Below are 26,319 nucleotides of genomic sequence, written 5' to 3' on the forward strand. Positions count from 1 at the left end.
AAGGGGAAGACCAAGGAAGCTGGGATCAACAGCCTGTGACATTTCTTAATCATAATTTCAGGGGTTAGGATGTTTCTGGTTTGCAATTCTCTGGCCAGGTGGTCCGTGGTTTGGGGATCTGTTAGCTTATCCTGCCCTGAAGAAACAAGCTGTGTTTGTACGTTAATGATGACATCTACAACATCAATTACAGTACATTAACAGTGTTATGGACAATAGTAGTTTTAGTCATCTTACTCTGGTTGATTAGTGTTCAGTTAGCACAGGATTGAGGTCAGAGGGCACAAGAAAGGGAATAAAGGTTTGGATAGAGAGATTAATCATAAACTTGATAAGGGAGCTTTGTTTTAGGGGGACTCTGTTTCACAACCAAACAGCCCAAGGATGTAAAAGTGACTGTTTTTTTTGGAGGTTTTTATAAAATGTATTTTTAAAAATCACACTTTTAAAATACAAATAACATTGCAATTTCCTTGGAACAATAAACCAACAGCCCTTCCTCTTCAGGCTGCTAATGTATTCAGCTCCAGCACAAGGAATGGGGGGTGAGTGCTGTCTTAACTGGCTGTTCATTTGTGAATAATGAATGGTTCTTCTTGGCCGCCTTCCTGAAAATCCAAATGAGGGCCTTCTGCTGGGCTCTTTGCCACATGGACAGGGGTGCAGCACAGAGCTCCTTCTCGGGGGCCATTACTGGCCAGGGTCCCACCTTGAAAATACAGACCAGCAGTGTCTCCATGGTGTGTGTCTGACCCCATCCAACAGGCGTCACACCCGTTAGAAACTGCTCTTCTCTTTTTCCTCTGTTCTGCTGTTTCTTGTTTTTAAAAAAATTATTTTTGGCTGCACTCGGTCTTCATAGGCTTTCTCTAGTTGCGGCAAGTGGGGCTGCTCTTTGTTGTGGTGTGTGGGCTTCTCATTACACTGGCTTCTCTTGTTGCAGAGCAGGGGCTCTAGGCACGGGAGCTTCAGTGGTTGCAGCACGCAGGCTTAGTAGTTGTGGTGCACTGGCTTAGTTGCCCTGCAGCCTATGGAATCTTCTGGGACCAGGGATCGAACTCATGTCCCCTGCATTGGCAGGTGGAGTCCTAAACACTGAACCACCAGAGCAGTCCCTGCTATTTATTCTTTATGTGGCCATCAGAGCCAAAATAAATACACGACTTGGTCATTCCAGCCCCAAATGAGACATTTGAACAATTGACTCAGTTTGTCCCTCTCTTTAACCAGCAGGTCATAGACTCTTATTTAGAAACATCCACTAAGTCTCTTTAATTTTTTCCAATATAAGGCACTCTGTGTAGCTATGGTAGAAATAAAATGGTCTACTTACCACAAGCTTGTCTTTGATCAGCTGACAAACTGAGCTGCATCGAGCCAATTGTAAAACGATCTGTGTCACTGGCTCAAGGTGAGTTTCTTCTCTGTTCTCAGGTGGAGCCTGGAATTGTGCTTTGTCTGCTCTGGGTTTTGCATGTAGAACAAGAAGCTTTGTGAGGGTGTTTTTTGTGTGTTCAGGTTCTATGGTCCAGAAATGCTCCGAGGCCTTGATTTGTCCAATTTCGTCTTTTGTTTTTTTCCTCCGGAGAACAAGACTGAATCCCACAAACAATATAACCTCAGAAGTGAATATAACCTCTGAATATTTTTGGATGGAAAAACCAATGAGAGGAAGTTAAATTCTAAAATCTAGAAAGGAACAGGAGACAGTTCTGCCCAGAGCTCTCAGTAGCACTGCCGTGGGTTCTCTCTTCTTCTTACAGGGCAATGACTTCAGCTGATCTCAACCAGGATGGATACGGTGACCTGGTGGTGGGTGCCCCTGGCTACAGCCACCCAGGCCGCATTCACGTGGGGCGCGTGTACCTCATCTATGGCAATGACCTGGGCTTGCCCCCTGTCGACCTGGACCTGGACAAGGAGGCCCACGAGATCCTGGAGGGTTTCCAGGTGAGGCCGCATCTCACATTTTCCCTTTCAAAGTTGATAAGCCACTGCCAGCCTTTCCCGGCACACTCTCCAGGATAAATGTCCAATGGCGAGAACAATGATAGTAACAAACAGCCAGGGGCCTGCATCTGTGTAGTGACTTTTATTTTGAAAAGCATGTTCACTTCATTGATCTCATTGTCTCTCTATCTTTTAATGGTTTGTCTGACACCTTCCTAAACACCCATACTATCGAGTGCCTTTGAATAACCAATCAGGATGTGATGTCTTGATAATATGATAATACAAAACCTTGTTTTGTTTTGTTGGGGTGTTTTTTTTTTTAATATAAATTGTTTTTTTATCTTGTAAGAATTTTATTTAAAAAATTTTAAAAACATTTATTTTTGGTTGTGCTGGAGCTTCATTGCTGTGGAGGGGCTTCCTCTAGTTGCAGTGAGAGGTGTCTACTCTCTAGGTGAGGTGTGTGGACTTCTCATTGTGGAGCTTCCCAGGTAGCTCAGTGGTAAAGAATCTGCCTGCCATCGCAGGAGACGTGGGTTCAATCCTTGGGTTGGGAAGATCCCCTGAAGGAAGAAATGGCAACCCACTCCAGTATTCTTACCTGGAAAATTCCATAGACAGAGGAGTCTCATGGGCTATAATCCATGCGATTGCAAAGAGGCAGACACATGCGTGCATCTCTTGTTGGAGAGACGGGCTCTGGGGGGCACGAACTGCAGTAGTTGTAGCACGTGGGTTACACGTGTTGCTGTTTCCTTCTCCAAGGGATCTTCTCAACTAAGCAACATGTTGCTTCACAGCATGTGGAATCTTCTTGGAGCAGAAATTGAACCCATGTCTCCTGTATTGGCAGGTGGATTCTTAACCACTGGACCACCAGGGAAGTCCTCTTGGAAGAATTTTAAATTCACAGAAAAGTTGTAAAGACAGTCCAGAGAGTCCCCATGTACCCTCGACCCAGTTTTCCCTGTGTTAACATCTTACATAATTATGGCATTCTTGTCCAAATTAGGAGACCAACACTGGTCAATTACTATTAACTAAACTCTAGACTTTGGTCAGATTTTATTCCTTTGTGTTAAGTGGTTATTCATTACCAGAAAAATCCCACAGTGACTGTACAGATAGATGTTCCACATGAAGGCAGCATGAGTTCCTCTTGGAAGCACTAGAGACCTGGAGGGTTTTCCTCCTGGACATGATTGGTATTCGTCCTTACGTGAGGGATAAGTAAGGAGGGGCTGATTGAGCTCTGTTACCCACCACAGATGAGTGTGGGGTCTTTGGTGGCACTGCAGACTCCAAATGTCAAGCATCAGGGGAGTTGGGGGTCAGACTTTTACTTGTCCCAGACACCCCACTAAACCTTTCATTGTGGAGTTAATGGTGTGAAAAAATAGGATGGTGCTCCTGAACATACTTTAAATAATGAAAAGTCCAGTGGTTTATAATCTAGTTTAAGCTCTGATAGGTCTTCCCTGGTGGCTCAGATGGTAAAGAGTCTGCCTGCAGTATAGGAGACCCAGGTTCGATCCCTGGGTTGAGAAGATCCCCTGGAGAAGGAAACAGCGACCCACTCCAGTATTCTTGCCTGGAAAATCCCATGCATGGAAGAGCCTGGCAGGCTACAGTCTATGGGGTTGCAAAGAGTTGGACAGGACTGAGCGACTTCACTTTCACTTTAAGCTCTGATGGAAGGAGCCCCTGAGTCCAAGAGGTGTTACTAAGTTGATGGCAGAGTACGTGATCACACAGTCCCAGAGGGACAGGGACAGCATTTTCTGGGCCCTTCTGACACCACATGAAAAAGTTCCAAAATAAATTAACCCATTCCTGTTACTTCTTTCTTCTTCACCAAGCCATTCCCCTGTCAGACTGTGGTGTAAAGTATAATCCTTTGGGCTCCTGTAGACAAGGAGTAAGAGAAGCAGCTGCTTCCTGTGGATGGGAAACTCCATCCAAGATCCTTGGAGTGAGGAAGGAGGTAACTCCATCCCTTTGTCTCCCAGTGTCCTTAAGTAATGGGGAAGATGCCACATACGGCATGTGAGATGGGAATTACAAGATGGGAATCTTGTAGCCATCATTCTTGGTCTGCAGTTAACCTTTCTGGTCCTTATCTATAAAATGGAAGATTAAGATAGATATCTCAAATTCAGTTCAGTTGCTCAGTTGTATCTGACTCTTTGTGACCCAATGGACTACAGCACACCAGGCCTCCCTGTCCATCACCAACTCCTAGAGCTTGCTCCAACTCATGACCATTGAGTTGGTGATGCCATCCAACCAATCTCATCCTCTGTTGTCCCCTTCTCCTCCTGCCTTCAATCTTTCCCAGCATCAGGGCCTTCCCCAATGAGTTTGTTTTTTGCATCAGGTGGCCAAAGTATTGGAGTTTCAATTTCAGCATCAGTCCTTCCAATGAATATTCAGGGTTGATTTCCTTTAGGATTGACTGGTTTGATCACCTTGCAGTTCAAGGGACTCTCAAGCATCTTCCACAACACCACACTTCAAAAGCATCAGTTTTTGGAGCTCAGCTTTCATTATGGTCCAGCTCTCACATCCATACATGACTACTGGAAAAACCATAGCTTTGACTAAATGGACCTTTGTCAGCAAAGTAATGTCTCTGCTTTTTAATATGCTGTCTAGGTTGGTCGTAGCTTTTCTTCCAAGGAGCAAGAGTCTTTTAATTTCATGGCTGCAGTCACCATCTGCAGTAATTTTGGAGACCAAGAAAATAGTCTGTCATTGTTTCCATTTTTTTCCCCATCTATTTGCCAGGAAGTGAAGGGACCAGATGCCATGATCTTCGTTTTTTGAATGTTGAGTTTTAAGCCAACTTTTTCACTCTTCTCTTTCACTTTCATCAAGAGGCTCTTCAGTTCTTCACTTTCTGCCATAAGGGTGGTGTCGTCTGCATATCTGAAGTTATTAATATTCCTCCTGGCAGTCTTGATTCCAGATTGTGCTTCATCCAGCCTGGCATTTCGCATGATGTACTCTGCATATAAGTTAAATAATCAGGGTGACAATATACAGCCTTGATGTACTCCTTTCCCAATTTGGAACCTGTCCATTGTTCCATGTTGAGTCCTAAATGTTGCTTTTTGACTTGCATACAGATTTCTCAGGAGGCAAGTAAGGTGGTCTGGTATTCCTATTTCTTTAAGAATTTTCCAATTTGTTGTGATCCACACAGTCAAAGGCTTTGGCATAGTCAATAAAGCAGAAGTAAATGTTTTTCTGGAACTGTCTTGCTTTTTCTATGATCCAGTGGATGTTGGCAATTTGATCTCTGGTTCCTCTGCCTTTGCTAAACCCAGATTGAACATCTAGAAGTTCACGGTTCATGTACTATTGAAGCCTCACTTGGAGAATTTGAGCATTACTTTGCTAGTGTGTGAGATGAGTGCAATTGTGTGGTGTTTTGAACATTCTTTGGCATTGCCTTTCTTTGGGATTGGAATGAAAACTGACCTTTTCCAGTCCTGTGGCCTGCACTGAGTTTTCCAAATTTGCTAGCATATTGAGTGCAGTAAAAAATTTAATAGCATCGTCTTTTAGAACTTGAAATAGCTCAGCTGGAATTCCATCAAGCATCTGCCTATTTTAGAATGCTATGCTTTTTCTTGGAATGAGTTACCCTTCAGGAGGGCTTGCTAGTAGAGCTGGTGTTGATGAAATGAACCTATTTTCAGCTGGCAGGGGCCCCTTCTTATGGGTCCCCAACCTGCCCCAGCTTGCTTCTATCTCCAGGCAATCCTTTCTCATTTATCAAGTACCCACCCCACCTCCCCCTACCTGGTAGAAAGGGGCTGTGTTCTCGGATGCCATTGCACATCTGAGATTAACCAACAAATAAGAGAGAGATTAACCAACAAATAAGAGATGTGGGTTCTGGGGGGTGTGTGTGTGATGTAGCAAGCATCATTTGTGCAAGACTCTTCATTGCTAGATAAGCTGTGAAAGGATAGGAGAACCTCATCAGTTACCTTTATGTCTAGGCTGATTCCAGACAGCAGGAGATAGAAGATCTAGAAAACCCACCTTGGAAGAAAATGGTACCTGAATGGGCTGAATTTTCCATCTGTAAAACATGAAATTAGAGGCTAATATTCCATGTAAAATGCTTGAACAGTGTCTACAGCAGAATCAATAGACCCTTCGGTAATGATGGAGATGCTTTAAAGCTGTGCTGTTCAGTATAGGAGCTACTAAGTGTTTTGATTTCTGAACATTTGAATGTGGCCAGTGAAACTGAAAAATTGACTAAAGTAATTTAAATGTTACAGCCACATTTATCTAGTGAATACTGCACCGGTCAGTACAGCTCTAGAACATCTTGAATATTAGACAGACATTAGTTGCTGTTAAGTGATTATCATTTTGGGTACTTTCCAAGAGGAGTCTAGTCCTTAATAAGGATACACAAGACCATTTTCTGAAAACCTAGAACTTTTAAGGACCTATACTCTTTTTTTTTTTTTAAATTTTAATTGGAGGCTAATTACTTTATAATATTGTGGTGGTTTTGCTATACATTCACATGAATCAGCCATGGGTGTAAATGTGTTCCCCATCATCTCTCAGGGTCATCCCAGTGCACCAGCCCTGAGCACCCTGCCTCATGCATCAAACCTGGACTGGCGATCTATTTCACATATGTTAATATACATGTTTCAATGCTATTCTCTCAAATCATCCTACCCTCGCCTTCTTCCACAGAGTCCAACAGTCTGTTCTTTACATTTGTGTCTCTTTTGGACCTACAGTCTTCTCTCCGGCACCTTTTCTTCTCCTTGAGGCAGACAGATGTGCCAGAAACATCTTTAGGGTGAGCTAGCCATCTGGAGGGTCATGGATGTGTTACGAGCAGGCTACAGTCTTGTTCCTCGGTCCTGGGTGCTCGATGGGGTCCCCAGGGAGTGAGGTGTGCTCTTCAGAAGGTTGTGGCTCGGCCCAGGGGGAGTAACTGGTGTCTCTTCAGCCCTCAGGTCGATTTGGCTCGGCTGTGGCTGTGCTAGACTTTAACGTGGATGGCGTGCCTGACCTGGCCGTGGGAGCCCCCTCGGTGGGCTCCGAGAAGCTCACATACACAGTAAGGAGGCTGGTGGGGAGGGGAGGATAGTGGGAGTGGAGGCTGGTGCCCATGGAGCCTCCGGAGAGAAGCAGGCAGAAGGGGTGCCAGGCAGTGTTTGAGGGGAGATGATCCCGGCCCTCCATTCAGGCCCTTGCTGTGACCTCAGGTTACCTGGCAGATCCTGTTCCTGCCTCCCTGGCCTCAGTTTGGCTTCACAGGTGGGATTTTCCAATTCCACCAGGTCCTGCATTCTCCTTCCCTCCATTCCTCCCCCGGGGATGCTGAGAGATGGTGAAGGGAGGCAGAAATTCCAGCTAATCCACAGCTTCCTGTCATGGGGCAGGGAGGTGAGTCCCTGGATCCTTCCTCTCAGGCATGGAATCCAGCACATTCCCTCTTTTTCTCCCTGAGAGCAGAGATCCTGGGTCCTGGCCCCCAGGGCTCTCCTCCCCCGAGTCCTCACCGTAGCCGAGCATCGTGAATGGCTGTGGAGTCAAAAGCCCTTCGTCACCCTCTCCCACCGGGTTCACCTCTTCCCCGTCTTGTCAACTCTTGAGTCGTGGGAACAATTTGTCATCCAGACCCATCGGGCGCCCTCATGTTAGGACTCATGCTCATCTAGTTCCTTCTACCTGGAAAACCCCTTTTCCATTTTTCCCCCCTGTAGCAGGTAACGCATCACTTCCTGGAGGAAGTGTGATCTAAACCTTGGTTCAGGGGACTCTGTCGTCCTGTGCTCGCTGCCCCTTTGTAGCTCCTCACACTGCAGTGTCACAGTTGCCCCTTGGCCAGCTTTTGGGGAGGGTAAAGATTAGTCTTATGCATCACTGTGTACTCAGTCCTCAGCTCACCATGGAAAGGAAATGATTCTAGAAGGAGGAGGGATGGAGAGAGGCAAGTTGTAAGATGGGAACAGGTTCATCACACAGTAACAGCACGGCCTGTGTCCCAAGGCAAGTGAGTGATACTGACAAGATGTACTGGTGTTGAGAGAAGTAATGGGCTGGGTTGTGGTGGTGGTGGGGCTTCGTGGAAGAGCCAGAAGCTGAGCTGGGCTTTGATAGGGTCATGGGCAGTTGAGTAGCTCATTCTGCAAATACGGTGAACAATTATGGATGGCAGACCCAGAGCAAGATGTGGGGGAGACCATGATGAAAATGACGGTTTCTGCTTTGGGGACTGACTCTTAATACTCTGATGGAAGAGGCTGATGCAATGGACTGGACACTGACTTCAGTCAGTAACTGAGCTCCCGACCCTACAGGGCTCTGACGGTGGTTCCTTTCATCCTCAGTCATCTTTGTCTTGCTCTTATTTAAGATTCCCGGGTCTCACGATCACGCTGTGGTTTCTCCTTGTCTAGGGTGCAGTGTATGTCTACTTCGGTTCCAAACAAGGACAACTATCTTCTTCCCCCAACGTCACCATCTCTTGCCAGGTATGTTGACCACCTTCACCAGGTACAGAAAACAAGAGCTCACCACATCCTAATTGCCTCAAGGCTGAATTAAAGGTGGTTGGGCTCCCGTTTTCTCTTCAGGATACCTACTGTAACTTGGGCTGGACCCTCCTGGCGGCAGATGTGAATGGAGATAGTGAACCGGACCTGGTGATTGGCTCCCCTTTTGCTCCAGGTGGAGGGAAACAGAAGGGAATTGTGGCTGCATTTTACTCTGGCTCCAGTTACAGCAGCCAAGGTAGTGCTTGCTAGGGTGGGGGTGGGGTGGGTGGAGATCCCCACTGCTCTAGTCTGTGGTGCCTTCTCTTGCATACGGATTTTGGTCCTATTTTCCTTGTTGTGTGTGGTTTCACCTGAAATCTCTAACACTCTTCCAGATGTTCCAGCAAGTGATGTGGACAGAGTTACTGACTATACAGAAGGATCCAGTGTGTCGACCTGGATCCAAAGCAGGGGGAGGGGGGTGGGCAGTAGTTACCCTCATAGTGTCTCAATGGAAGGATGAAAAGCATTCTTCAAAAGTATCACTCAAGCATCCCAGTGATGCTCCAGCTGTCCAACAGGCCTTTTTTGGTGGGGTGGGGTGCACGCAGTTTGTGGAATCCTCAGCCAGGGATTGAACCCAGATCCTCGGCGGTGAGAACACAGCATCCTAACCACTGGACTGCCAAAAAAATTCCCAACAGGTCCTCTTTTTAAACAGCACCCTCCATTCCACAGAGGCTAGCTCTAGAAATGTATTTTTCGTATGACGTGTGAGTCCCATTTCTGATGCTGGGGCGCTGGGGACAGGTGTGGGGGGCACATAAGAGTTGTGGCAAAAACAGCCCACTGAACCCATTTCTCATTATCCTGCACAAAGGGCCACTCTTCCCATTCCTGTAGTCTTTCCACGTAAAGTAGAAGGCACTGCTTGTCTTGTGCAGAAAAGCTGAATGTGGAGGCTGCCAACTGGATGGTGAAAGGCGAGGAGGACTTTGCTTGGTTGGGGTACTCCCTTCACGGTGTCAATGTCAACAACAGGACTTTGCTCCTGGCTGGAAGCCCGACCTGGAAGGACACCAGTAGGTGAGACCTGATGTGGGGTGCAGGGACCAGTGACACAGGAGCCGGGTGCCTGAAGCCCGGGGAGCCCACTGAATGTGGGGTTCACAGGAAGTGGCTCTGAAAGTCCTACCCTTCAAGGAAAAGCAAAGACTGGGTCAAGTTGCAAATGTTCCTTTTTAGAAGTTTGAGAGAGAGAGCTCTGTTATTTTGCTAGGGTGGTCTGGATGGCTTAAGCAGCAGGAATCGATGATCTCACAGTTTCGGAGATTAGAGATCTGAGATCAAGGTGTGAGGGGGTTGCTATCTTCCAGGGTGCCTCTCTGTCACTTACAACCTTCTCCCTGAGTCTCATGCAGCCTCTTTTCTGTGCATTGATCCCTGGTGTCTCTCCCTCTTCTTATGAGGACACTAGTCATATTGGATCTGGGCCCCACCACGATGACCTCATTTTAGCATAATTAATTACCTCTTTAAAGACCCTGTCTCCAAATGCTATCACATTCTGAGGTACTGGCGGTTAGGATTTGAACATACGAATTTTGGGGAACACAATCCAGCCCATAACAGGAGGTACCCCCCCCCCCATTTTGTCATTTGGAAAGTAGAATGTGAACCTCTTAACCTGGAGAGCCTTGATATTGGGGTTCATTCTGAAAGCTCCCCTACAGCGATGACAAGGACCAGTAGCATAGGGTGGAGGGGGCGCCGTGAGTGGGGAAGATGTGGGTCATCTTTCCTTGGACCTGAGCACCTGCCCAGGGCGGTATCCTGTGTCCCAGCACCCAAGCCCAGTGTGCTTGCTTCCAGTCAGGGCCACTTGTTCCGCACTCGTGATGAGAAACAGAGCCCTGGACGGGTGTACGGCTATTTCCCGCCAATCTGTCAAAGCTGGTTTACCATTTCCGGAGACAAGGTATGGTGGCCCCCTCCCTCCCCAGCGAAGTGGACACCACAGAGAAAGTTTCTCAGCTGTACTGTAGTGACTTACTGCATTTCACAGGCAATGGGGAAACTGGGTACCTCCCTGTCTAGTGGCCACGTGATGGTGAACGGGACCCGGACCCAAGTGCTGCTGGTGGGGGCCCCGACTCAAGGTAGGTCACCCGCCATGAAACTTCACTTTTTCATGAATAGCTGTGTCACTCCTTGACCATGTCATACTGAGGGAAAGTTATGAGCTCTGGAGGCAGATGGACCTGAGTTTGAATATTTGTTTTTCTCATTAATAGCAACCTGGGTTACCTTGGGGGAAGTTGCTTTTAAACTCCCTGAATGCAAAATACAGCTTACAGTATCCACATTCAGAGATTTGTTGAAAATCACACATGAAAGTAACTTGGTGTGTTTTTAAAACTCCTATCCCACTAAGCTTGGAGACACAGCAAATTTTATAAACCAGTTCACCGGGAACAGGTCCACTCTGAGAGTTTATTGTTAATAAAACAGTATTTTGTTTACTTTATGGGAAAGTTAGAAACAAAACAAGCAAAAAATGATTCTCTCCAAGAGTATAAAAGTGGATTATGCTTATTGTAGAAATTTGTGAAAATATAAGGAAATATATTTTCACACCTAATATTATATCTTGAGCATGTTCTCATATTAAGTATACCTGTATCACTTTTTTTTTGCATATGTACATGCCAACATTTACTGTCGGATGGCCCAGTCTTAAGGCTCTTAATACATACTGTCAAATTATTTTTCAGAAATATTTTTGTTTCATACAATGTATTTGAATAATAAGCATAAGTGAATTGGGCAAAGGAATGGTTAAATTTTTCAATTCACGAGTTAAGTCAGCAACTTGTTATAAAGCTGTGTCCTAACTCTGCAATATTTTTTTTTTTTTTTGCTACAGAGTCTAGTTAAACTCCTGCAACACACATTACTAATTTTGTCTCACCACTGTTGGTGTCAGAGTGCTGTGAATTAGAGCATCCCAAATTTTCTTAGTCTTGGCCCCTTTACTGCCTTAGTAATTTTCTCTATTATAAAATACTGTATAAAATGTAAAACAGAAAGGTTAATTATATATATCATGATATATGTGATATATAAATGATGCTTTTTGAGATAGTCATATAAATTCACCTGCAGCTGTAAGAAATAATAGGTCACGTTACATTTTATCCAGCTTTCCCCAATGGCATCTTGCAAACCATAACCAGTGTCACAAGCATGTTATCAACATAGGTATAACCCACCAACCTTGTTCAGATATTCCTCTTTTTACTTGTATTTTGCCCATGTAATTTGAGGGGCCCAAGGAAAATAAAAACCTAGTAAATTATCCAGAATTGCAGGTCAGTCATGGGGTCGCAAAGAGTCTGACACGACCGAGCGACTGAACTGAACTGAACAAGCCTAAAGCCACACACAGGGCCTCTCAGCACAGGGCCCCGAGTGACTGAACAGGTTGCATGCTGTGTGTTTCTGTCCTAACAGCTCCTCTGGGGCACTGTGCCGCTTCCCAAACCCTGGAATCGGATCATCCTTTTGACCTGCACTGCTTTTCCAGTGGTGCCTGCATTTTATCTTAACAACCCGTTATGATAAAACTCCAATTTTGCAAAGATATAACATCATTGAAAGGACTGTAGGGAAGGGATCTAGTGTGGAAACTGTGACCTCCCCCAGCAGGTGGGCCATGTGGCATCAGACAGATGTCACTGTCTCCCCAGCAAAGATTAAAGACAATTGAGTATACCCATGAGATCACTGAAATGTTTCCGTGTAGAGTTGGGGAATCACAGCTCTATGGATAGATTGAGTGAAATGTGAAAAATCTGACCCACTTGCAGGGCGAGTTCGAGTAAACGAATAATTAGGGTTAGGCCTATCCTCCTCACTCTCTCCCCACAGCCTCTGGCTCGGCAGGATCTCTGGGTCCGACTGTGGCCATGACGCACAGCCGTTTAAGTATTCAGTGGAGCTTTTACGGTACTCATTAAAAGCTACAAAGTATTTATGGTATGAAAAAGAATACTCAATGGCAAGGTGGTGAGACTGGGAACTCACACACTGCTGGTGAAATGTAAACTGATGTGCTTTCTCTAGTAAGAGGTTTGGCAAAATGGCAAGAGCCTTAAAACTAATATTCATTCCCCAAATCCAATGCTAGATGGGTCCCTTCTAAAAAAATCTGCTCTCAGAAAATGAAATTTTATTTTAATAAAGGGGGAGGGATCATAGTAATTCATAAATATCATTTATCTTAGTATTAATTACAAAACCAAAACTTTGTAAAAGGAATTTTGTAATCTGCAAAAAACCCCATTAAAATGTGTATGTGTGTATATGTACGTATATATCACTCTCCAGAAACAAATATATGCATTATATACATTTTCTTCTTTATACTCTTTTTGGGTGTTTTCCACACCTTTTGCAATGATCATATGTAAAATCTTGGCATTCACAAATCTGACATAGTCTCTCCTGTGTCACTGCAAGTCTGTGTCCTCGCTTCGTTCTTATGATGGTGGTAGCTACTGTTTCGTGGTTTATTTCAGATGTCGTGTCTAAGGTATCATTCCTGACCATGACCCTGCACCAAGGTGGGAGCACTCGGATGTATGAACTGACACCTGACTCACAGCCTTCTCTGCTCAGCACCTTCAGTGGAAACCGCCGCTTCTCCCGATTTGGTGGCGTTCTGCACTTGAGTGACTTGGATAATGATGGCTCAGGTAGGAAAGGAACGGTGGCTCTGGCCAAGAAGATGGGTCCCCCTCATAGGATCACCCCTGTTCTAGCCTCATAATGAATCAAGACCAGAGCCGGATGTACAAGAGTGAGTTGTACTTCTTGAACATGGTGACATGAGAGCTACCCACATCAATGAATGATGAAACAGAAAACAAAAGCCTCTGACTGCGTTGGAAAGAAATCAGGGTAGACCAGTGAAGGATGCATTATTATTAGTGGGAGGCTGGGTGAGGATCCAGCAGTGGAACAATGGAAAGGATGACAGCAAGGAATAAGACACTTCCTTCTGCTGGTTTTCATTTTTCACAGATGAAATCATCGTAGCAGCCCCGCTGAGGATCACAGACGCAACTGCGGGACTGATGGGGGAAGAGGATGGCCGTGTTTATGTGTTTAATGGCAAACAGATCACCGTGGGTGACGTGACAGGCAAATGCAAATCATGGGTAACTCCGTGTCCAGAAGAAAAGGTAAGTGTTGTACACACTTCCACACCAAACTGGGAAAGGACGGCTACTTGCTGATGCTTTGGTAAATTATGTCCACTCTAGAACACTTACTTTCTACTTGGACTCAGGTAACCTGACCCATACCTAAGGTCAGAACACAGTCGCTGGCTTGAAAGCTGCCTGCTTTCCTGCAGTTCTGCAGTGTTTGCCCCCAGAGCTGAAGTTCAGCTGGATGTGGTGTCTTACTGGTTCTTGGTTAGGAGCCCACAGCAAAAAACAGGCTATAGCCACTGGAGTTTCATGAAGACTCCAGCTCTTTTTATTTCATCTTTCATTGCTTAAGTTCCCTGGATCTAAAACACTTGGCTGTTATTTTAAACTTAAAATTTAATTTTCAAATTGGAAAAAGGAAAGTTTATTGTAAAACTATTAGAAAATGCAGTACTAAGAAAATGAAAATCTACCTAGAATTCCACTCTGCAGAGATGTGTAGTAACCTTTTGATGTGTGTCCTGCTAGTATTTTTTTCTGTGAACTTAATTACTACCATTTATGTACAATGGCAACCCACTCCAGTACTCTTGCCTGGAAAATTCCATGGATGGAGGAGCCTGGTAGGCTGCAGTCCATGGGGTCGCTAAGAGTCGGAAACGACTGAGCGACTTCATTTTCACGCATTGGAGAAGGAAATGACAACCCACTCCAGTGTTCTTGCCTGGAGAATCCCAGGGACGGGGAAGCCTGGTGGGCTGCCGTCTATGGGGTCGCACAGAGTTGGACGCGACTGAAGCGACTTAGTAGCAGCATTGTGCATTTACTCTCTGTGCCTGGGCTTCCCAGGTGGCACTAGTGGTAAAGAATTTGCCTGCCAATGCATGAGATGTGGGTTTGATCCCTGGATCATGGCAACCCACTCCAGTATTCTTGCCTGGAGAATCCCATGGACTGGCAGGCTACAGTCAAAGAATTGGGCAGGACTGAAGAAGTGCCTAGCACTATGCCTAGCGCTTTATATAAACATATAAAATCTAATTCACATCAAAGTTATTAACTTGGCATTTTGTTCATAAACTTAAACCGTTACACCGTGTCTGTGTGTATATATTAATGGCTATGATCCTATTGTACATGATTTTGTATACAATTTTATAACTTTATCTTGTTCTACCTATCAATGTAATAAGTCTTCTAAGCTTTCTATATTCTTACATAATATATCTACCAGATACCTAGCAGTTTATCTGTAGATAAACCATTTAAGTGACTACTGTTAGTCACTTAGTCTATTTCAATTTTTGCTGTTATAGTAAGATAAATATTCACATAAACATATTTATACATCTATTTTTCTGAGCTAAATTCCTGTAAGAATTTCTGGTGACAAAGGGCTTCTCTAAGATGTAGAAATTTGAGTGAGTATAATTAAAACCGGTTAAAGAAAAAATCCGTGAACAGCAATAACATTAAGTCTCCCTTTCTTACCACTCTCTTTCAGGCCCAATATGTACTAATTTCTCCTGAAGTAAGTATCTTCTAAAAGAAAAAAAAAGCCCTGTCGCAAGTTGATAAAATCATATGGTATGTTTTCAAAGGCCATTAACAGACCGTGTGTTTCACAGGCAGGCTCAAGGTTTGGGAGCTCTGTGATCACTGTGAGGTCGAAGGAAAAGGTAAGTGCCAAGACTGTACAGCTTTGGTGTTTATGAGTTTGTTCTAAGGTTGGGATTTGAGAGCGCTCTCATTTTGCATGTATTTTAGATTTCATTTGAAAAACAGGGACTCACAAAAAAGAAAACACACAATCCCATAATTTTTTGGTGAAAGATTCTCCTTCCTACCCCTCCAATTTCATCCTCTCCAATAGGGGTTGGCAAATTACAGCCTGTTGGCCAACTCTAGCTGGCTGCCTGTTTTTGTGTAATCTACAAACTAAAAATGATTGACATGTTTAAATGATTGGAAAAAATGAGAATATTTTGTGACACAAGATATTTATAAGAATTCAAACTGCAGTGTCTCTAACAAGCTTTACTGGAATATAGATAGCTACGTTCATTCTTTTCTCTTCCTCTGCTGCTTGTTCAGTTGCTCAGTCGTGTCCGACTCCTTGTAACCCCATGGACTGCAGTTACCTCTGATACTCCATCACAACTGCAGCTGACTGATGTCCCACAAGGCCTAAATTATCCTGGTCCTTCACTGTTAAAAGTCTGCCAACCCTTGCCATAATGCCTAAGCACTGTCAATATATTTTGGTTCTTTAGGAATGAACCAAATACATACTAACAATATATTTGTTATGTATTTGTTTCTTTTTGTATGACTTTAGAATAATTGTGCAAATCTCTCTGCTGGCTAGATTTCTGGAAGACAACTAGGTCAAAGGATATGCACACTTTGAATTTTAATAGCCATGACACACTTAAAGGATTTTATCTGAAAACATACAGCTAAACCACTGATTTCACTCATTTATTTAAGGACATGACATTGTACAGATCTGTGCTAGGCTACGAGAGAGAAAGAGACCAAGTGTCTGCTCTTGAGGAAAATTAAGATTTATTTTATTTAACATGTGGGAAGTTAAATGGCAAACAAGTATAGTAATACATGCTAACTGGAAGTGTGAACTGTGCTATGAAAGGCTAGGGAAGCTGTCAGATTTTTGAGTACAGAACCAGGTCTGCAGGGCTTGATAGGCGCTATGGCTTGGACTTGAAGGCACTGTGGTGAAACTGCCCTCTACTGGCCAACAGTGCAAGTAGCCCTTTAACTCATTTATAGGCAAGCTTAACCACAACAAAAAGAGAGATGGATTATAAGCTTATGGGGGGCTTCTCAAAAGACATGATCATAAGAATATCATAAATTTGGTTTGCATTTTAAATTTTATTCACTTTCCAAGAATCAGACGTTACTAAGAACCCATGAACTGTATACAAATAATGAACCATTGTTTATACCAACTGAAGGGGGTCTTGATTCCTTTCTGTTTAACACTGCAAATTCATCTCCCTAATTACAGTTCATGAGTTGATATTAAAATTACTCCACTTTCCCAACACATACCTGAGGCTGGGGGCCCTGAAGAACTCTTTTGAGTGTGAAGATAAATCAAAGGTTATGTTTAAAAAATGGACACAACCTGAGGATGATGAGTGGATGGCCTCTTACCAAGACATGAGTAAAAGTTACGATTTTGAAGACTCCTCTCTTCCTTTCTCTGTGTGAGCATTAAGTAACCAACTAGAATTAGGAGGACCGCTTACTTCTGTGGTATTGCCACCAGGTCTCTGGAACCTCCTGTGGGGCTGCCTTCAGCCAGCCTGCCAGCCCTGGTGGAACAGTGTTGTAGACAAAGAAACCTGAGACATGCCCCCTGCCCCCCAGGTGCTTAGAATCTAAGTGGAAAAATGAAACATGCCCATGAGCCCATCCAGGCCCATTTATGATGACCCAAATCCCACGGCAGTCAGAGATCAGTGGAAATTGGCTGGGGGAGTCGGGGAAGGCCTTGCAGCGCCCCTGGAAATCAGAGGAGGCTGACTGGGCAGAGAGAGGGCAAGAGCAGGGGAAGGTTTGATTTTAGGAATGAAGATGGTTTAACCAGGAAAACAGGAGGCAGCTTGTGGCCAAACTACAGATGTATCCAGTAAATGAGCAATTCCACAAGTAAGAGTTGACAGCTTTGTTCTTCCCCTCTTAATTGACACTGTGGTATTTAAAAAGATACACGCAAAGGGTTATGCATAGTACCTGACACATCTGGATTCCATTGGGAGGTTTCAAAATTAAGTCAGTGAAAAACTTCACAGGTTTGGTCACACCCTGCTGTACCCGTCAGTCAGTCTGATCAGCCACACCTCACCTATCAGCCATGGTCCAGAAATACTCTTGGTAGTTTCAAAACTAAAATCCACTTCCAAAAATGTTTAAAAACTTGTATAAGCTTTGAAGGCAACTTTGAAAGCAGCAGGGGCAGAGGTGGTGTGAACACAGTGACAAAACCAGATTACTCCAGATATGCTGTCTACACTGCACCAAGCTAGCATGCTGAATAGACACACACAGATGTCCTTTTCTCTTGTGTACCTGAGAAGGAATTAGCGAGAACTTCCTCAGCTATGGTTTTCTGAACCTACAGAGCTGAGAGAGGGTATTTAAACCCAGGGAAAAAGGCATTTAAGCTCAAGCCCTTGTCTGGCCAATGTCTAGCTTGCTTTTTCTAGCTCAGAGCATAACATGATGCCTGGACTACAGCAGGAACATGACACAGGTTGGAATGAATCCTGTTTTGTGTTTCCTACAGAATCAAGTCATCATTGCTGCTGGAAGGAGTTCTCTGGGAGCCCGACTCTCTGGGGTGCTTCATATCTATAGGCTCGGCCAAGATTAAAGGTTTCACTCCATTTTCCTCACCTGTCCCCCTCTCTCATGCTGAGTCATCTTCCGGGTGAGCGTTCTGGGGGACAAAGTGGCGTATCCAGGGGAGCCCTGGTAGCCCTACGACAGGTGGGGGCTCCTGGGGTGGAGACACACACAGTCTGGCTGCCAACAGGCCACAGAAGTGGTGACAGCACCCGAAGCACGTGGAACAGTGGATGCTCTGGTTAGCCATGTCCCTTTGCAAAACTTGTTTCCTGTGCACCTGAACTTAATTCCTAACTGGCTTCCTGTGCTCAGACCTGCTGCAAAACCCGTTTCCTCTTCCACTTGAGCACCTGTGTCTTTCTGATGCCTATAGCACAATTCTTGCTAAAAATGTCCTCTTAAAACTGGTGACCCATTCCAATCAAAGTGAAACAGAAAGCACAATAAACAGGAAAAAAGCATGAGGAGAGAACGAGGAGACAATATGGGGGGTGAGGCATAACCTCACAACTCCAATATCACGTTGTAAATGATGTGGTCCTTTCTTAGGAGGACTATTGTATTTTCAGTGTTTCATACAGTGAAGGGCAAATATAAAGAGTAAAACATCACCTGACTGTGCCCTCAGATGCTTTTGGAGAAATGATTGTTCCAACAGCCGATGCACCTAGTGATCTGCGTATCTGAAGTCATCTCAGGAAGCCTCAGGCAGCGCGAGGCTGCCACAGGCCTCACCAACAGAACCAGAACAGGAAGGAGAGAGATCTGTCTTGAGCTGAAGGTGACTGTGTGGGACCAAAAGGACTGAGGCAGGCTTGGCCTCCCTACTTCCGGGGCTGGTCTCAGTGGGCAGGTCTCATCTGCCAGGCCCGGAGGGTGGCATGTTTAGGGGGAAGGAACGGACCACAGGATTTCAGCTTCACTCAAAATCTGCGGGCACTGTTATCCGTAAACTGTAACTAGTTGATTCTCTATCAGGGTACAACCTCTTTTCTTCTGACACTAATGAAATGATTCTAAAACCAGGAAAAAATTAAAATGACCAGAGCCCTTCTCTTAGCTTCTCTTGGGGCAGTAAAGAGACTGGTTAAAGGACACAGGGTTTCGGCTGAAGAGTTAAGCTGAATTCGAAATCAAAGGAAAAACCAGTAGAATTACAACTGTGAGGATATAGTGAATGTGTATATAGGAAAACAGCATAACCAGGCTCACACCTAGACAGGACCTCTGGCTCACTCCCAGGACCATCTCCTCTTTCTGAAAGAGGTATACTAGCCGCATGGTTCCTACGGCGCAGCACAAAGCACAGAAACACCACTTGCTTTTCGGTTAACAACTATTGGCTGCTCAACCTATTTGAAGAATTGTTTTTATTAAAGTTTATTTTTAGGGGACCAGAAACGCCTTACTCATATTCCCTTATTCTGAGTGAAGACCAAGCTGATGATGCTGCATTTCAGTAAAGGCATGCTCTCGTACTGCGTCTCTTCATTTAGAAGGATGCGTACCTTCATTGGGCTGCTAAACAAAGTGTTACGCTTTACTAAATGATTGGGCCAGTGTTTAAACATGACTGTTCTTTACCTGAGGAGTTATATTTTTCTTAATGCCTAAACATAACAGCAACCAGCAAGAGGAGACGGTTAAAATTTACTAAGTTAGAAGCAGATCTTCATATAGGATATTTAACCACGCTAACCTGTATCAAGAAATTATATAAATTGTATCCTACCGCATATATGGAAAATATGTAAAAACCTGGCATACAGAAAAAAAAATCTAATATCCAACAGACTAATGTATTATCTTAACAGGTGGATTAAGTTTCCATTCTACACTAAATTAATTCTAAGCACTGGTCTGACTTCAGGTCAGTTGCTCAGTCGGGTCCAACTCAGTGTGACCCCATGGACTGTGCCACGCCAGGCCTCCCTGTCCATCACCAACTCCTGGAGTTTACTCAAACTCATGTCCATTGAGTCAGTGATGCCATCCAACCATCTCATCCTCTGTTGTCCCCTTCTCCTCCTGCCCTCAATCTCTCTCAGCATCAGGGTCTTTTCAAATGAGTCAGCTCTTTGCATCAGGTGGCCAAAGTATTGGAGTTTCAGCATCAGTCCTTCCAATGAACACCCAGGATTGATCTCCTTTAGGATGGACTGGTTGGATCTCCTTGCAGTCCAAGGGACTCTCAAGAGTCTTCTCCAATACCACAGTTCAAAAGCATCAATTGACGCTTTTGAATTGATTCTGACATACTTAATACTTTATAGGGTTTAAATCTCTCAGGAACACAAATCTGAACTTATACAACAATTTAATTCAAAATTACCTTTATGATATCAGAACACATTTACATATTTGCAATTTTTGTCTATTACCTGTATATGCAAAGACTGTCTTGTCTTACAGGCTTCAAGACTGGAATTGATTTATGCCTTTGTATCACAGAGCTAGAGAGATTTGAAGTGAGTTTGGGAATAAATTCAGGTCTCTGAATTCCCTATTCCATGCTCCAACTACATAACTGTTACCAAAGTAATGACAGTAAATCCTGAATTTAAAGTGAGTTTAATATTTAATATTAATTTTCCAAAACATAAAGCTGTGTACAAATCTTGGAATAACTCACCAAAATATACGGCTTTTTAATGATTATATACTGGTTATCAGTCTATCAAGAGTAAAGCAAGTATTAATAGTATCTTAAAATGACACTTATTTTTGCTACACTTTCTTAGAGGTCTTACAATGACATGTTAAGAATATCATTCCCTGTACATGTTAAAGAGGATATGATTGCCTGCTTACTCATAACTGAATATTTCGTATTCTTTCACCTTATTTACAAATAATTTATATACTCTATTTAAATTCAATATTTAAAACTGAACTTTTTTCTTTTTGGCACAGGCTGTTTTATTATTTGATAGATAGCAGGCTGCTTCTTACATTAAAGAGCTATCACCAAAGCAGAGGCAGCAGACATCTAGAAATTAACTTGACTGAACCATGTTCAAGAACTTTATAAACCATTAGTACCTTCCCTACATCAGACTTATGAGGTAGTTGCCCTTACTTCCCCTTTTACTGATGAGACACTGACTCAAAATTATTTTAGCTAAGCCCTCAAATGATGATACTTAGCTAAGTAACATCAGAAAGAAAAGACCAAAATTCTACCCTGTACCTGACCTTAAACCAAATCACATTTTGCCTCTTGGACTTCCAAGTTTTCATCACAGTTCAGTAATATTTATTAATATTACCTATTTTACAGTGATAACCTGAAGATCAAAAACAGCATAGTACTCTGAGGTATACCAAAGAAGAGTGCCCTGTGAAATATAAACATTGTCAAAGATACTTTATCTTAAAAATCAAACAGATCCATGATGGCATTTACATTCCACAGCCACACCATAAAGCACGTGCCAAGACAAGCCCAGCGGGTTTCATGCTGTTCTAATGTCCTTTCTTAACCACACATGGAAATGGGAAACTTCATTTGTCTCTTTCAGATCAGCAACTGGAAAAAGCATTTTAATTCATTTTTACCCACCTGGCAAATGGACTCTATTGACTAATTTTGTAGTGTAAGAGCTGCTTTAGACTCTAGAATTGTCTATGTATGTTGCTTTTGGAGACAAATGTAACTAATATTCTACTGTGTAACTTTTTAACCTCCAGAAAATATAAAAAACATAGAAGATATCAGGTAGCATAGGTGCTTGAGACCTAAAAATATTAGCCATTTGTTTTAAACTCAACTCTGTGAAAACAAAAAGGTAACACAATTTAAAAATTTATCTACCCTCTTGTTTTAGGAAGCCCATCAGTCAGCCTCTTGGGTGTAGCCAAACAGCTGAAAAATGTGTAGCCTAGTTAATCCTGCTACACATTTTCCATTTTTGGTGTTACATGTCTGTTCTAAAAACCAAGGAATGATCAAAACAGCTATAAAACAGTAACAGAATGGAAATACTTTCAACTATTTCCAAAGGCTTGCAAAGAAAAATAGTTTCATAGGTTGAGGAAGTAAAATTCTGAATAATTGCAATCTATACAAAGCTGATATTAATGTCTCATTTCCTTTTTGTATTCCTTATATAAAAATAGGGGCAGGGACTTCCTTGGCAGTTAAGAGGTTGAAATACCACACTTCCACTGCAGGGGGCATGGAAACTATGTTCCCATGGGAACTAGTTCCCCCTGGTCAGGGAACTAAGAGCCTGCATGCAGCCAAAGAACAGAAGAAGGAAAAAAAAAAAAAAGGTGGGGGTGGGGCACAAATATAAGAAAATACAGTTATGTCAAAGACTGATTTAAAGTTTGTTCTAAGGTTAATATATATTATGCTGGCTTTTTAGTCACCTGAGAGTCAGGAAATTCACAAGAACATGATTCCTTACAGTAAGAACTGTGGTTACCTAATCTCACAACTACGGGTTTGGCAAGTTTCCAGGCTTCATTTGGCATGAGGCTGCAGTTTTGTTAACATGTATAAATTAAATAAAATCAATACCACAATCTAATCCTGGATTAAGTTAATCTCTCCATGTCTTACATCTATAAAAACAGCCTTTTAAGTTTGTAGGAAATAGAATTCTGGCCTTTTACAAAGCAAGCACGACAATACAGTTAAGTTCTAGTACTATGGCTGCCATAATATTTTTATCATCAGACATTATAATTTAAGTGTCAGTGATTTTCTTTCAAGTCTCTGACTCCATAAAATAATAAAAAGATACTAGAATTTCCCAGTAACTACCATAAAAAAATAGTTCAGTTTCCATCAGGTTATTCCTAACGATTTGTTAGGATACCCCTGCTTGATCCAAGTCCATCCGGCCTGAAGCTGTGTTTCATTTCCAGCCTTCTGTCGGCCTGCAGTGTCTTCTTAGGTAAAGAGGCCATCTAAATAAAAGCAGAAAAAATTCATAATTTTAGTTGTGTGGGTTTAAAAGCAAAACCACCAATAAAAACAATACATTAACCACTAAATGAGGGAAGGACTGCCAGCCATGTATCAATGTCTTGAGTACTTGCTCCAGGGGTATAAACTACAAGTAGAAGGCTACGAAAAAGAGAGAAACTGTATCTTTTCCTAACACGATAAATACTGTCTACATTTCAATTTTGATCATGACAAACCTGCACCGGAATTACTAACACCTGTCTAAATGTACAGTGCCTGTCACAGCGTTCCACCATAAACTTCTAACTTACTCCGCCACTGCTTTCCACATAACATCTAATTCTCCTTTTAACTACATGAAGCAGGAGGCACTGACTTAAGTGGGAAAGCTGGGCAAGGCTTAAAGACATTAAAAAACCTGCTCAGTGTCTCAAAGCCTGTGACAACTTAAATCCAGGCCACAGGACTTCGTGCTGGGGACTGCAGCCCGTCTGCGTACTGCGCTGAGTCTGACCCTTCATACCAGAGGAGGCAGGGGAGCTTCCAGCTGTCGTCCGAGGAATGACAGCAAGCGCCTCCAGATGAGGCCGCTTCCCATAAACATAATTCCTGTGATCAGCCAGAACACTCTATGGTCCTAGAAGAGAACACAGTCAATTTCAACCACAAAGGCTAGGTTCCTTCGTGATAAAACTTCCCGAACTTGTCACTGCCCGAGTTTAAAAGGAATTTTCAAACTTTGTGCTGTTCTTTCCTATAGGAACTAAGAACAAGTGCCCTAACAGCACTCAGACCAAGAGTCAGAACATAAACTGGAAGGAAAACATGATTTAAGAGTTATTTTATGATCATCAATGAACCAATGTAACTGCTTTTACTCTGTTTCCTTCCAGTCTTTGTTTACATTCACAGATTTTAATATATAGGACATACAACTTGAAATTTCTGCTTATGGCCACCCTTGCTAAACTGTGAGGTATCCTGGCCTTACAGCCACCTCAAGAGTATTTTAAATTTTCAAGGAAAACACAAGTGTCATCTGTGCAACACGGTGACAACTGCTACTCTTAAACTGTTTTTCATAAAAGAAACTCTTAGGTAACACGACAGAAACTCTAATATAATAAAAGGAACTTTTGGCCTGGGATGCTGTAAAACAACTGTTGTTGCTATTCAGTCACGTCCAACTCTCTAGCAACCCCATGGACTGTAGCCCACCAGGCTCCTCTGTCCATAGGATTTCCCAGGCAAGAATACTGGAGTGGGTTGCCATTTCCTTCTCCAGGGGATCTTCCAACCCATGGATCAAACCTGCGTCTCCGACATTGGCAGGCGGATTTTTTTTACCACTGAGCCACCAGGGAAGCCCCAAACACTAAAAGCATCATGAACCAAGAAAGTTTGGAAACCTCAAAGTTATAGTAAACATTTTCCCTGTCATTTTCTTTCTTTGTGGCCATGCAACATGGCTTGTAGGATCTTAGTTTCTCTGCCCAGATCTTGAACCGGGTCCTGGGCAGTGGAAGCTCAGAGTTCTAACCACTGGACTGCCAGGGAATTCCCATGTCATTTTCAAAATTGTATTTTTTGCAGTGCAGGCTTTCAAGTTCATGTGTGAATATACAGAATCACAGAATTTAATCTCTCACATGTTAGGAGCCTAAGCTATAGAAATGCCATTATTTATTATCAACAATGGCTTGGTCTCCAATGATTGGGAGCCCAATTTCCTCCAAGATAGCCACTGCATAAATGACCAATAACCACTGATGGAAATTCAAGCCATATATGATGCAGAAATCTGCTTCCTTTTAACATGAAGTTAGATGTTAGACATCATTTATCAAGAAGACAAGTGCTAATGTCAGTTAACTGCCTGGATGAATACATTTCCAGTTATTCTAAAAAAGACCCTAATTTATTAAGTAAAAATTATGTTTAAATAAGATTTAGCATACCCAGATTACTGTTCTTTCCTGTAGACTGGTTCTGTAATGCTCTATAAATGAAGCCTGGGATTGCTAAAATATGATGAACTTGAGAGCTAAGCAAGTTAAAAATTCCATGTGTCATTAAAATATACACAGAGCAGAGTGTGAGACCTCTAGGAAATTAAGGGAGGGGAATGTGTCTGAAAGTTGGATTTTCAATGCCCGCCCCCCGCTTTGGGTATTCCCTATAGTATTACAGCATGCATAAGTACCTGTGTTTTGAGCTCTTCATCTCCACCGTCTAGCCTATCTACTCCTTAGAAATAAGACACCTACAGCATCCTGGTATGCCAAAGGCTACTAAAAAAGCCCTAAACTGATGGGGACATGTCAAAAGTACTTAGAAGATGGTATGAAAGGAACAATTTGAATATCAAGATAAATAATGAGGGCAGTGTGACAGATTGTAACTCATTGATTAAATAAGATCCCATGAGTCCATACTGACACAAATGAATAAATAATTGGGAGAGAAGGAAGGCTCTATCTGACAAAGAACAAAAGTAGGAAGAATTAGCAATGACTATTGATAATCATCCCTGTAGTATCTGATTCAGGCATGAAGCATTTTTTGGATCAACAGCAGATACTAAAACTAGAGGGTGCAAATTATTAAAGAAATGCACATCAAAACTACAATTAGATGCCATCCTGCACTGGTCAGAATGGCCACATTAAAAAATGTACAATTAACAAATGCTGGAAAAGGTGTGGAGAAAAGGGAACCCTCCTACACTGCTGGAGGAGTGTAAGTTGGTGCAGCCTCTATGGAAATCAGGAGGGCAGTTCCTTAAAAACCTAAAAGCAGAACTGCCATATGATCCAGAAATCCCACTCCGTGGCATATATCCAGAGAAAATCATAATTCAAAAAGACACATGCACCCCAGTGTTCACTGCAGCACTACTCAGGACAGCCCCAAGACACGAGAACAAGCCAAGTATCCACGGACCCATGACTGGATACAGATGTGGCGCCTACATACAGTGGAGTACTACTCAGCCACAAAAGGAATGAAATAACACCACTTGCAGCAACACGGATGGACCCAGAGATTATCACACTAAGTCAGAAAGAAAAAGACATATGATGTCACTGATATGTGGAATCTAACACGTGTACACCCATGGTGGATTCATGTTGATGTATGGCAAAACCAATGCAATACTGTAAAGTAATTAACCTCTAATTAAAAAAAATAAATTTAAATAAAAAAATAATAAATAAAATATGACACAAATGCACCTGTCTACAAAACAGACATACAGAACAGGCTTGCGCTCGCCAGGGGCTTGGGGGAGACTGGAGTGGAGTTTGGGGTTAGCAGATGTAAA

The 26,319-nt window shown here is 43.0% G+C and overlaps 2 protein-coding genes across 3 annotated transcripts in view; one reads left to right on the forward strand and one right to left on the reverse strand.

Annotated features, from left to right (window-relative positions):
- Positions 1-18,120, forward strand: part of GPLD1 (glycosylphosphatidylinositol specific phospholipase D1) — a 50,990-nt gene extending 32,870 nt beyond the window's left edge. The window contains 12 exon segments of the mRNA NM_174816.2: positions 1,764-1,950; positions 6,947-7,057; positions 8,403-8,477; positions 8,580-8,736; positions 9,425-9,566; positions 10,353-10,458; positions 10,546-10,639; positions 13,061-13,237; positions 13,566-13,726; positions 15,201-15,227; positions 15,325-15,375; positions 18,015-18,120. Coding sequence (NP_777241.1) covers positions 1,764-1,950; positions 6,947-7,057; positions 8,403-8,477; positions 8,580-8,736; positions 9,425-9,566; positions 10,353-10,458; positions 10,546-10,639; positions 13,061-13,237; positions 13,566-13,726; positions 15,201-15,227; positions 15,325-15,375; positions 18,015-18,101 — 1,375 coding nt within the window. The 3' untranslated portion in view covers positions 18,102-18,120.
- Positions 18,121-20,376: 2,256 nt separating this feature from the next.
- MRS2 (magnesium transporter MRS2) overlaps positions 20,377-26,319 on the reverse strand; it is a 38,946-nt gene continuing 33,003 nt past the window's right edge. Inside the window, 2 exon segments of one of the 2 annotated variants that reach the window (NM_001101903.1) lie at positions 20,632-22,993; positions 23,518-23,631. In NM_001101903.1, the coding sequence (NP_001095373.1) occupies positions 22,883-22,993; positions 23,518-23,631 (225 nt within the window). In that variant the 3' untranslated portion in view covers positions 20,632-22,882. 2 annotated transcript variants of the gene reach the window in all.

This window comes from Bos taurus, chromosome 23 (genome assembly GCF_002263795.3).
Source record: "Bos taurus isolate L1 Dominette 01449 registration number 42190680 breed Hereford chromosome 23, ARS-UCD2.0, whole genome shotgun sequence".
Taxonomy (NCBI): Eukaryota; Metazoa; Chordata; class Mammalia; order Artiodactyla; family Bovidae; genus Bos; species Bos taurus.